This window comes from Labrus mixtus, chromosome 3 (assembly GCF_963584025.1).
Source record: "Labrus mixtus chromosome 3, fLabMix1.1, whole genome shotgun sequence".
NCBI lineage: Eukaryota > Metazoa > Chordata > Actinopteri > Labriformes > Labridae > Labrus > Labrus mixtus.
Genome location: NC_083614.1, coordinates 29,266,512 through 29,280,119, shown reverse-complemented (window position 1 = coordinate 29,280,119; position 13,608 = coordinate 29,266,512). Strand labels below are relative to the sequence as shown.

At 40.3% G+C, this 13,608-nt stretch overlaps 1 protein-coding gene across 2 annotated transcripts in view; it reads left to right on the top strand.

Moving 5' to 3' along the window:
- Window positions 1-1,844: 1,844 nt before the first annotated feature.
- LOC132970650 (collagen alpha-1(XXIV) chain) overlaps window positions 1,845-13,608 on the top strand; it is a 99,013-nt gene continuing 87,249 nt past the window's right edge. For both annotated transcript variants that reach the window (XM_061034503.1, XM_061034504.1), the window contains exons 1-2: window positions 1,845-2,346; window positions 11,981-12,051. In XM_061034503.1, the coding sequence (XP_060890486.1) occupies window positions 2,294-2,346; window positions 11,981-12,051 (124 nt within the window). In that variant the 5' untranslated portion in view covers window positions 1,845-2,293. The remainder of the gene's footprint in view (window positions 2,347-11,980; window positions 12,052-13,608) is intronic.

Sequence of the window (13,608 nt, the reverse complement as noted above, 5' to 3'; positions counted from 1 at the left end):
CTCCTCAGTCTTTCTTGTAGCACCCCTCCACTTCCCTTAAACTGGAAACCATATGGACTCTCTCTTCCTCTCTGTCTCTGTCCAGGCCGAGCTGAGGGAGGCTGTGGATGTCTGGAGGAGGATGCTAGGGGTTGGGGTTGGAGGAAGGGGGAACTCGGGGAACCTACAGAGCTCTGTTTGTTCATGGGTTAATGGGTTAACCTGGATTGGGCAGAGGTGGAAGTGGGTTAAAGCCCGTTTGTTTGGAAAAATCGATGAGAGAGATAAAGAAAAGAAGTGATGTTTTCAAGGGGGACACATGGCGGTGTTGTGTTCATATTTGGTTTCAAAAGAAACAAAGAAGGGTTATATCCAACTATAATCAGTGCCAGAGCCAATGTACTTTATGAGAAAGACTAAAAGAGTTTATACACTTAATAAATCTGTGTTTGTTTAAATCACATGGGGGTCTGTGTAATAACTATTTGTGAAGATTAAGACCAAGCTGCATATTTTCACATCTAACTTTTTGCATCATTTTCAACATTTGAAATCCTGGACATTACTTTTTTTCCAACTGTATAAGGCGATGGAGGTTTTACTTAAAGGGGTCATATTATGCTTTTTCTGGTTTTATATGCTCTTCGTTTTCCAAGTGTCCTGTGCATGTTTAGGCACATCTATTTGCAAAAATTCTTCTCCTACGTCCTCCTGTTAGCTGCAGCATTAGCTGCATGTAATGCTCGGTTCTAGCCAATGCAAATGTTTTTGCTCACCTTGGGGCCAAAGTGGCTACATTCCAAATATGGTTAAAGGGGCGTGACATTTCCGAGAACAGTGCTGAACGACTGACCAATTACGGAAGAGCCCACAGGCCGGCCAATCAGATCAGACTTGGCACACATGGGGACTCTGAACGTGGGCACTTCAGAGCCTTAGAGAGAGAGTCAGAAGTGCGCCGGTGCATGGAGCGACAGTACATGAAAACAGACACTTTTTTAGAACTTTAGCTATTGTGAACATATTTTAGTAGGTAGATAGATTAAATATATGAACCCCCAAAAGGGCATAATATGACCTCTTTAAAGCTACTATGAGAAACGTTTGAGTTATGTTGATTTTGGCGACCCCTATGGACACAACTGGATCAGTAATCTCTTCGCTGGACATTTTTATCACAAACATCTTAATTTTCCAAAATGCATGCACCATTAATCTTTGGCATGGTAAAAAAAAAAGCAACATGCTGTTTAATTGCCTTGACTGACACCTATACCCCCCGGCAGCGGTTTTAGGCAACAATAATAACAATAGAAATAGTCAATTTTGTCTCTGATGGAGCCCCTTTGCCTTTGTGCGTCATAAAAGGAAAATGAAAGTGAGCTTATTGGCTATTTTTCAGAAGAGTTGTACATTCAGAAACAAGAAAAATTTGCCCTGATACTTGTTGCCAATTGCTAGATAACAGTCAGTCTTTCCAGAACAACAGTGCCTTGAGCTGCAGCACCTGGCAGATTTGCTTGTCAGCAAACAACATGAGCCTGCACCAGCTGATCTTTCTATTTTCTCTGGCATTATTTCAGTCTGTGTGTACTCTTTGCGTATGTGTCAGTCACTTATGTTCGTCTTTGCAAGCAAAGTGGTGCTTCTTTTTTTTTTTTTTTTTTTACACGCTTTCTACCCAGCTTCAGTCTAATAATAGCTTTTTTTGCTGGGCTAATAATACAGTAGTCAAAGCAGACAAAGGGCATCGATGAACATACGCCAAACGTCTATGCGTGATGTCACGAGTGTGTAAGTGGTGAAACCCAACACCACCAGCTGGTAGGAGTTGTGTTGGGGTGAATACGGGTCCCCTTGCATCAGTGCAAGTCAAGGCACATAGCAGAAACCACCGCCTGGAGGTAAAAGCCGCGCGGAGCTGTATCTGCACACAGAGAGGAGCAGCAGATCTCTGATTCTGTGAATCCCTCACTTACAGTGCAGGGAAATCTACAACACACCGACGAGTCACTCTACAAATCCAACTGTTTTTATATGCAACTGTAGCGCGTTTCCTCTTTGGATAGTGAGAGTCCGATCAGTGCGCGCTGCAGAGCGCAGAGGATCCGAGGGGGCAACAAGCAGGAGACATCTCTCCTCCGGACTGGCGATACGATGAGGAAATTCTGAGGTGGCTCAAACTCTTCCCGACCACTTTACGCTTTCCTTTCCTTTTTGGCTGCTTGCTGAAGAGTTAGCCCATGTGCAGGCATCCTCGTGAGTGTGATTCTGTTTTCACCCAGATCTCTGCTGCCTGGACAAATGCATACAAATGCATTTAGGAGCTCAACGGACAAGGAGTGGACACGTTTCCGCGGCAGCAACGTAAGTGGCCGAACTTACCTTCGTCTTAAAAAAAAAGTTGTCTGTTCAAAGTTAGGCGCCAATTTAAAATGTTGCCAGGACATGATTTCATATTGTTGGACTCAGATCTATGGCACTTTGGCTTGTTTCCCTGACAGGGGCGCCAATTGACTCATCAAAGTGCCTGCAGCTCTGCACTATAGAGCTCAGTCAGTGTTGACATCAATGAGCACTATTTATTGTTTTATACATCAGGACATGTCTAATTATAACTCTTTTGTTTCTGTCATTCTTTACTCTCCATGCAATATCATGCAAACTACAGTAAAGCTGTTCAAATGGTCTCCCAGTCAAACCATCATAAATGATCATTTCTCCTTTCCATGGAGAGCTACACATGTTTCGATTTTTGAATATTTTACAGGGAACTTTTTTTTAATCCTTGGTTGATCTTGATAAATGTAGCTGACAGCTGAGCAGTTGTGGCTGCACAGGTCTTGGCTTTGAACTCGCCATATGAACATGCAGCCTGGAATCTCCAACGTTATAAACTGAATACCATCTGGCCCACTGCTGAACTCCATTTCTTTTTTTTAAATTTATCCTTCACTCACATAGCTATGATAAGCTGGGGAATAAACACTCGAGTGCTTAAAAAGAGTGGATGAATGAGATTTGCTTGGAAGCAACGATGCTTAATCACAGCAAGTCATTAAATCATTGTTTCTCTGTATTATGATAGAAGCATCAGAGCAACTGTGAGAGACTCAAGATGTAACAAATCAATGACTTCTGTCTCTATTTTTTCACCTTTAAATGTACAAAATGTATATTTAGCCCCCTTTAGGCCAAACATTCCTCATGGATGTGTTTATTATTGACATCCTGCACGCAGGTTTTGTTGTCCTGTTACATTCAGCTGGGACTGTGGAGCTGCAGAAATGTGCATGCCTCTGTCGACCACTTAACAGGAAATGTATTTTCTTCTATCAGAAGTGAGTCCAAGTTGTCTGTGCTCTGTCATGAATCCCTTCAAAATAAGATCTTTTAAAAAAAAGGACAGAGCTAACAATGCTTCCTGTTGTTTCCTGCTGACAGTGTTTGCTCAACGGAAAACAAAGTGGACCTGAAATCCTGAGAGCTCCTTTTTTTTTTTTTTTTTTTTTTTTTGTCTTCGAGTGAAAATGAGAGCCTTATGGGAGAGTTGAGTTGACTGAGAACAAGTGTGGCCTCCCCTTGAATGCATGGGGAGAGTTAGTGTGTGTATGCATCAGTGGTTCACCGGCTCCTGAGCTCCAGACAATCACCCACTGTTGCAGGAATCACTGCTCCTTTTGCTGCCAGTGGTTTGACTGTATGGCTGCTGAAGAGACTCACATACTGTACATTTGTGTGCTGTCTTTTTCAAGGCTGGCTATAGTTCCCTAAATACATGAGGAAAGTTTTCAGAAATTGGAGATATCAATGGTTTGTTAGCCGCTTAATGAGGCTGAAGTTATTTTCTGTGGAGTCGTTTGATATGCCTCTCTGCTTTTGAGATAGTGTGTGTTTTGCTGAGGTAAGCTGAATAATAATGGTATCAGATGAAAGCAACCCGTTGGTAATGGGGATGGGCATTTAATGAGAGTTGTACGTTGCAGTTATCAAAAACCCTGACTCAGAATTTCGTCAGTCGCCTCCGATTTGACAACAAACTCCAATAGGCCTATTGTTCCATCAGTTTCATGTTTATGTGTGTCCACTGACGGTTGACTGTACAGAAAACAAATCCAGCAGACTTCTTTCTTAGTGTTTCACTCCATGTCTGGGTTTTTTACTGTATTATTTACGTGGACAAACATGGGCTAGTTAGCTAAAGTTAGCAATAGCTTGACTTGAAGCCAAGCTAGCTTCTCCAAAAGAGTGTTGGAAAAGCTTCATTTCAACTCGCAACTGCTTTAGCCTATTCTATGTTTGGCTTAAATATCCTAGCCTGTTTATGTCAGAGATGAGTTAACCTAATAAGCTTTGGATACAAATCTCTAAAACAAAGGACACTATAAGAATTCTGAACCTACAAACAAGCATAGCGAGGTCAAACAAGCACGCAGCAGGTCAGCTCAGAGAGCTCTCCTGAATCCTGTGTCTCTCGAAAAACAGTGTAAAAAACTCTGATTTCAATCATGTAACTTCTTAATTCAGTGTTCAGTGAGCACTGAAGAGTCATTTTGAGAATCTTTAAGTTTACATACTGCAAGACTGTTGCTCCTGCATTGCTCTTAGTACAATAACAAAGACAAAAACAACACTCAGACGGACAATGCGACAGTGACTCTACAATATTACATTTGTATTTGACTGACCACATCTGGATGCTTCTTTTCTCGATATCTTGCTGACAGTACATAAAGTCCCAAGACATCAAACTTAGTGTCATTGCTTTTTATTAGGGCCTGACCGATATAAGATTTGGGGTCGATACCGATATCGATATTAGGAAGAGACAAAAATCAGATACCGGTGTATCGGCCGATATTTTTCTTGGATCTATCTTCGATCTGTAGAGATAGATAGATCAAGATACTCAACTGGAAAGTAACTGCACATCGATGCGCATCACCCCTTGACAGTAATACAATGATACGTAAATGAAATGCTATTTGACTGGTGAATAAATCTAGTAATATCAGCACATATCTGCAATAAAGTTTGCAGATACAGATAGTCGTTGGATATGTTCATATCGTGCCGATATTATAAGCTGGTGGATTAATCAGTCGGGCTCTACTTTTACATGAACTTTCATCCCTTGTTTTGTTTTCTATGTATTCTAGTCGAAGAGCCACTTTGGAGGCATCACATTTCGATATTTAACTTTGACTCATTGATGGCAGTTATTAGTTCAAAGAGTAATTACATCAGTTGAATCCTGTCCCAGTGGTATAAAATGGAGATATACATGTTTTTATTTTGTATTGATTTCTAGGCTTTTTTAGCCTTTATTTGCATATACAGTGGATAAAGTAGGACATCGGGGAGAGAGAGAGAGTGGGGAAGACAAGCGGAAAATGTGCCACAGGCCGGATTTGAACCCGGGCCACTGGCTTGAAGGACTACAGCCTCCGCACATCGGGCGCAACTTAACCACTATAGGTTATAAGCTGAACCTCAAAATGGAGATTCAAGTTTAAAATCAGTGCAATGAATGTTTTACTAATTGAAATCCAGAGGTTCAGCTTGTTTTCAACTGAATTAGTCACTAAAGATGACAACAGAAAGTTGTCTTTGGTACTTAATTATTCCTTTCACACACAATTAAAAAGAACTTAACATCAAAGTGTATGATAAACAAAAGACCTTGGCCTGAACACTTCTACTGCTTTATGCCCAATGTAAAAAAAAAAACAGTGAACGGTGAAAAGAATGGTGTAAAAATGTGTTGGTGTATTGTGTGAACGGGGCCTTTAATGTTCTCTGATGATCTGTGAACATTAAATGGTTTGATCGTTTCAGGTGATCGGTAACACTTATCTCAACTGTAACCCTTGATTTCTCTTAGAGCAGATGCATGTTGGGATCACATTCTGCCCACCTTCATGCTGCAGTGTATCCACCTTCTCTCTACACCCCGGTGCCTGGCTGAAGGTATTTTGGCCCGTCAGTGTGAGTGACTGCTTCTGACCCTCCGAACATCTGCGGGTTCTCTGCAACAGGAAAAGGGCAAACCAACAAAGACCTGTGGAAGTTTACTCACAGCCCTTTGTCTGCTCGCTGTCTTGTGGACTAAGTCAATCTTTACTCTTGTCTGCGGTGACCTCTTGACTCCAGTCACCCTCCCGAGGGAGCACAAACATGCAGCACGCTCGGCTCTTTGACAAAGAAAAAGCATTCCGAGATGCTGATCTTGTATTTAGAGTTACATTTGTATTCACCAATTGCTTTAGGTGGTTTGGAAAGATAACTTCATGCTTGGCCACAGGGGACCGTCTAGCAGGCAAGTGAAAGCTGGAGGCTTGTTGACCTGCTAATTTTTTGCTGATGGCCATTTGGACATGAGGGGGAGACACTTAGCGCTTCCATAATGAAGTAATTATAATGAGGACACAGGTGTTACAGCTGAAACACAGCCAGGACTGTAGGAGCAGATATTGGCTGTGGATCAGCTACTTGTTTCACGTCCAGGAATGTTTTGAATGAGGTGGAGAAGCGAAGCATGCAGAAACGGAACACCTGATTAGCAAGAGAGTCAGATGTTTCCATTGAGAGAACTCACAATGTGTGTGTGTACGTGGGTGTTTTACTGCGTCTAACCTCGAGGGACCTACTGAATATATTATAAATATTATGATTAATGTATAATATATTCGAGTTATGGATTTCTTCCACTTGGTTTTTTTTTTTTTTTTTTTTTTTTTTACAAATGGGGCATGTAACAGCGGAGGTTTGACAAACAATCCAAGGTCAAAAGCTATAAACCTCAATTTTCCGAAAAACTACGTGGCGTACTTCTCTGAGGTGTTGGGATATTCTGGAGGCAGAAACAGTCTACTCATTGTCATTGGACCGGGTCGTTCAAGGTGACTCCCATTGGGTATGTTTAGGTTGACTCACATGTCCTTACAAAGCAAAGAGTACCTTTCAGGAGTGGGCTGTCACACTACCAGGATTTTAAACTAAGATATGATTCTAGAGAAAGTCAAACACTATTGATACCTGTTTTTCGATCCCATGGCAACAACAAATAGAAGTCATTTGCAGCCAATATTTGATCATTTCTTGTTTTAAATGAACAAGCATTGCAGACAAACTCCTGAACACTGTCTAAACTGGACAATTGGAATTCTCTTGGGACAGTGACATTGACATCGTGGTTGATCAATTTTCACAGGGCTCTGTTTCTTTAGGAAAATATGACAAAAAAGATTGATAGTTTTTTGGAAGCTCCATTATTATTTTTGTATCTATCTACTGTATAGTTTAAAAAAAAACACGTTATCAAAAGTATCAATGCATCTAAAATGTTGACTACCATATTTCAGGGTAAAGAGAAGCTGAAGTTTAACCCCTAACAAGGATCAGGAGTTGACTCAATTTGTTCCCATTCTGTTGTCTATATTGCCCCTAGTGTTAAACATCTCAGGCCTGTTTCGGTAGATTGACAGCTTTGCATGCTTTGTCGCTAATGGATGTGGTAAGTGGCCTGCAAAATGAGACATGGAAAACACAGACAAAGTGGGGAAAAGCCACTGTTCACAAAAAAGTCGCCCCCTGATTGACATCAATGATGACCCTGAGAAAATAGTTTCCCTTTCCTTATGAGGATTGTAAACAGAACCTAAGTGACTCTGCTCCTAGTTGCCAAACCAAATGGACCGCTCTCCATTCGCCTCTCAGCCTTCTCCTCACTTGAATGAACCATTGTTAGGGATCCAAGCTAATTTTCGAGGGGAGAACTGCGAGATGTGTTTCTGCTGGAATCATTCATTGCAGAGGGGAGTTTTTAAACTTGTGATTATTTATAGTCCTGACATGACACCCACTCCCCACATAGTGGTATTTCCCTTAGTCAACAGAGCAGTGTTTGGGGAGCTTTGTCCTGCCTTCAGCAGTCTTTTCCATTAACTGCAGGGACTGGGAAGCATGTGTGCTGTCACTTAGACTGGGATTCACCACAGGATTTAATAAAGAAACAATGACACTGGCTGCTTTGCATAAAGCATAGACTAGATGATACTCTTTATGAGAAAATTACTCTTAAAAAAAAAAACCTCAGAAGATGCTTAAAGTTAACCAAATGATGCTGAAGTTAAGGTGCCAGAAAACTTCCACCACTTGTTTTGATGTCATTGTACATGTGCTAATGCGATGACCTGAGTCTCAGAGGTGCCTTAAAATAGCCGGAACAGGGAGACTGTGTGACAGACAGGCAGGAAAAAAGATGTCTGAATCGGCATCAGATGGCCCCACTCGACACTCCCAACAGGGAATGTTAAGTGTTATATTTAGTTTTTTTTCTTTTTTGGTCTACTTTTAAACCCGGCCAACTTTTAAGCAGAACCAGCTACCCATTGGGTTTATAAATGTCAGTTTTTATCCTCTTGCAACAGATGAATCATTGTAATCATATCCCCCCCTCCTCCCCTCCACCCACCCCCACATCTTTGTTTTCCTCTATTGCCTTTTCCCTGCTCTGGGGATCTGTCAGTGTTCCCGCCTCAGGAATGTCACACCACTTTCTCGATGGGGAACAGGTGACAGAAACTGCTCATCATGTTTCTACTTGGAGTCAATCTTTTCCCTTCTCCCTCTCCTCTCTCTCTCTTTTCCCGTTCTCTGTCTCCCGCTAAAGTCTCCTTCCGGGAAAACAAACATGGCTAACGGCCTGCAGTGGTCCCTCAAACATGAACACCAGTCTGCCTCGGCGCTGGGTTGAAATCTGGTCCTCAAAGGCAACGAAGGAGAGATGTTTGTCTCATCACACTCACATATAACAATCCCTGAAGGCTTAAGGTGTCGCAGCAAGCCTGTGATTGATCGTGCTCTTTCTGGCAGTATTACATAACTGCATATTAACATAGCAGGACTACTGTCTCCTCGAGTCTTTTTTTTTTTTTTTTGCACCATCACACTGTGTTGAAAATCATCCCAGCAGAAGCCACTTCACGTTGTGTCAGCAGCTGTTCCTGTGTACAGGGCTGTCCATGTGATTTATTCGGTTCAAAGGTGCAGAGTATGCTTTGAAGCTGTACATGATGAATGCTCTGTAAAGTATGTTGCAGGTTAAAGTTGGAGGCGGAATGACGTACAACTACTGTTAGCGGTTGGACTAAAGAAAATCAGTCAATCTAATAATATTCAGTTTGGATGCCGATTTTTTTCCACACACTCGAAGTATTCATAAATCATTTTTTGCAGGTTATGATTGGTTTGATTGTTTAAGACATGAAGCAAGAACAACTTTACCATGCTCCTCTGTATTTGCACCAATGCATCAAAAACTAACAAATCCATCTAAAGCATTTTTATTGATCTTACATTCATCTTATTTTAGCAATATGTGACCCACTCATATAGAATCAATATGGTGTAACATTTATATTGGCACATCTGTGGTTTAAAATCACACCTTTTTTCATGTCTCTGTTGGTCTACTTTGTCAGGAAATGTTGCATATTATATTTTTTTAGGACAATCACAAAGGATGTTGGGACTGTATACCAACATGGTCTGCTACTGTTCTGTAGTTTTAGTGACGCAAATCAAAAATGTCACCTGAAAACTAATAAAGTCAGAACTTGTAGGGTTACACGGTGATCTTTGTGATCCCTCGGCATTTAGCTTTTTTAAAAAAACAAATAGCTGCTTTTACAACTAGAAATGGGACCGATCCGATCTAATATTGGTATTGGCTCCAACACTGATGTAATTACTAATAGGATATCGGATTGACGGTCACAGATCAAGAAATATGGTCGAGCACTTAAAACATTCTCAGCTCGTAGAGTCAGTGTCACTTTGGAGACATTCAGACTGAACTGTAAGAAGTGCCCTTTAGTCGTCTCCATGACGACGTTCAGATGAGATGGAACAGCTCCTTCGACATGATCTAAAGTACGGTTCATACACTTCAGTTTAAAATATTTAATTTGAAATCCTGACAGCTGTTGCTGCTTCCTGTTTGTATGTGAAGCCTGCACAATGCAATGCTGGGATTACTACAGCTTTGTGTAGCCTCACACATACTACCAACAACAGCAATGACACTATTAGTTATGATAATTAAAATATCGGAATCTGCATTGGTAACGGTACATATGTATTGGAATTGGATTTCTGTTTACAACTAAACTAAGTTTAAGCTACCAATTATCAAAGTGTCTTTTAAAAGGGCTTTTATTTATGATTGAAGTGGAGATGCTTTGTTCTGAATTAAAGACAGATGAGTGCAACATCATCAGAATAAAAGAACAGTTATGTTAGACTTTGTGTTACTGCACATGTAACGCTTTTAAAACTGGTGTTAATATAATCTGTACATGACAATCCATTCTGAATGAGGAAGTACAATTTACTTAAAATGAGGGTTGCACACTGCACCTCCTTTTCCACTTGTTTGACCTTTCACTGATTGCACAAAGTACATGATGAAATATCAAGCTCCATGGTGGGCAGTGCCATCTAGAGGTGGGGTCAGTGAGGGTCAAAGGATTAAAGTCACATGAATCACAATGAACATTATGATAACAAGGGGAATATATTAGTGGTAAACAGACACATGTGTTGATGGCCTGACAATCCTGATGTTGTGCTTTCTTTTTGTCTAACTTTGGTTTGTGAGATGATGTAATATATTACAGATACAGCGTTTCTGATCCTGATCATTTCTCATCTGTTTTCATACACTACATGATATTTGACATGTGCTGATATTTATCAGAGCACGGAAGTTGATTATTATCTTATTAAAAAGACAACAACTCATGGTTAACATGCCTTTAGAAGAGCTTTGAATTGAACTCACAAGTTAAAGTCAGATGTAACACTTGTCTCTCGTAATCTTAGTTCTTAGGCTTTTTTTCTCTCCTCTTTGCAGTACAAGCTCATGGGACAAATGCTCGCACAAACAGCATTAAATCGTTTTTGAGCACCTATGCCTTCGAGACTAAATCTATCATATTCTGCAACAATAACACATGACACCAAAAGACTCCCTGCATGACTATATTTTCAGACATTAAAATGTCAGAGTAATATGCCTTTGTAAACAAAGGAGTCCGGTTCCCTTTTCATGGGATTCTTTGGTTGAAATCAAGTAATATGAATGCTGAACTGTTCTTTATGCGTTACATTAATGCCCACTGGACTTTAAAAATGTATCTTCCTTACATGCACTCTTTGAGTAGTTACGCACTTTAAGATTTTTTTCTTATAGTCCACTGCACAGCTCCTACATTGCACCTTTTGTACATTTTGTGTTTTTTATCTTTATTTTTATATTTTTAAATTATATTTTATATATTGTAATAGCTTCCTATACTGTATTATTTAAGTTGTTGCTAGTTCTGCTTTATTTCCCTGTTAATTGTAAATGTACTTGGCAATAAACCCCGATTCTGATTCTGATTCTGAAATGCTTCAAGAAATTATTTCAATCCAGTGTAATTATAGGACATTTGGACAAATCCATTAAAACAAGAGGGATATTCTGTCAACCTTCTGACAACTGATGCATGAAGACCCTTTCCTTTCATCTCAGCAAATTAAAACTACATTTTGTGTTTGTTGATGCTGAATGGTAAAGAGCTTTACTTAACTCAAACTCAGACCTGCCATCATGGATTGGATTAAAGAAGAAGATCTATTTATGAATCCTGTGAGGGGAAATTCAATTTGACTCTCTGTTGTTGAGACATGCACACACACACACACACATAGGCTGAAATACACACACATGCACAAACAGGATCCCATGGACGTGCACTAATGGAGAGATGTTAGAGTGAGGGGGAGCGCTCCTGAGCTGGGAGCACCGGGACTTGAGCCGGCGACCCTCCGGTTCCCAACCCAAGATGTCCCCATAGAGTGCTACTGCCGCCGTCTGATTGTGTACGTTTCCTACACCACTTCTGTTCATACGTCATGTAAATGTTGTCGTTGTGTTTGTGTGTCCCTCCAGGTGGAACTTTATCCTGCTCCTGTCAGTATGCTCAGCAGCACTCTCTGCAGAAGGAGAATACCTAGCACAAGGTAACAACAACAACACACCTCCAACTCATTAACTCAAACATGCACATCTTAGTTACTCTTCATTATAAGACCTTTCTCTCTTTGTTCAACTGCATGCATGTGGATATTTCATTCTGGGAAAGAGTATAGGTGTCAGATCTGGTATTAGCAAAGAATTGAATTGGAGAAGTACTTATAATGTTCAGGGAAGCACTCCATATTGTGAGGCTTAGAATAGAATAGAATAGATGTTTAATGCCATTTGCACAGGTACAGGACAGTACAGGTACATTGGAATTTTTGTGCGTTTCTCCCTGAGTCAGCTTCTACAAAAAAGTTAAAATTATATATCAAATAGAAAAGCATTATAATAAAAAAAGTAGAAAAGTACAAATAAAAAAAATAAAATAAGATGTAGTAACAGCTAAGTAACTTAAAATAAACTGTACAGAAGCTATACACTGTGTTAAAGCAAATATATAATACAAAATAAAATAACAAAGGGGAACACTGTACAACAAAATGAAAATATAAATATGTTTTCTTGTCTCTACTTTCTACTTTTTTCTTGTCTCTACTTGCTTTTGCAGCATTACTTAAAATGTTCAGTCCAGAATCTAAAGTATAGTAAAGAATAAAGTAAAGAATCTAAGTTCAAAACGTTGAGAAAAGCAATTCAAAGGTGATGCTTTAAAAAAAATATTTTTTTTATAGTTTTGTGGAAAGTATAGATGTGGACAGTGGCTGCAAACAAGTCTTTATCTCTCTTTGCTCTTCTCCTCATTTTTTAACCTTCTCCTGCAACATGTCTGCTCTTGCACCCCAGGCCACAGCAGGCACGTAGAAGCAGCAAAAAAAAAATAGCCTCTGTCTCAACCGTCATTGCTTACCTCTGTCTTACCCGTCTTTTCCCCCCTCTCAGTGCTCTCATCTCTAGTCCATCAGCGATCGCTCTGAATATGTCACGTGTAAGCATAATGTGAAGTACGCGCTTAACACAGCGCTCTAGGAAAGAGGAAGAGGACGTCTTAGTCAAATTCTTAAACAGGTATTGACAAACTGTGGCTCAGTTGGCCAGATACTGGTGATAAGGTGATATCCATCTGGTTTCTTGGCGCAACCTCGCATAACTTAAAAACGTAAGAGGTGTTGAAGTGGAGGAGATCAGAGGTAAGTAGTTGATAATGGATAGCAGAGGAGCTTTGTTTCACCGGGGCTTTTCTGAGTCAGCAGGAATTAGTTGAATCTATTCCTCCAGGTTTGACTTCCTAGAAAGAACTCGCCTTACTCAGCAAGAAAGAACGCTGTCGAAATGATCGAAAGAAATCTGTGATTAGGTTTGAATCAGTAGGCTGCTCGACTGGATATTTTATATTTGACATAGCACTGCGCTGCTGCCAGAAGTATCACATAGTGTCAGCACATTAAGTTTAAATTTGGCCTCATGATGAAAGTGTTCAAATCTTGAAGTGTGTGTATTCTACTGACCTGTTCACAGTGAAAGCAAGTGGCTTTATCGTCCATTGTCCTCCTTATTTACATATATCCTCCCTCCACATATCTGTAGTTGATAAACCC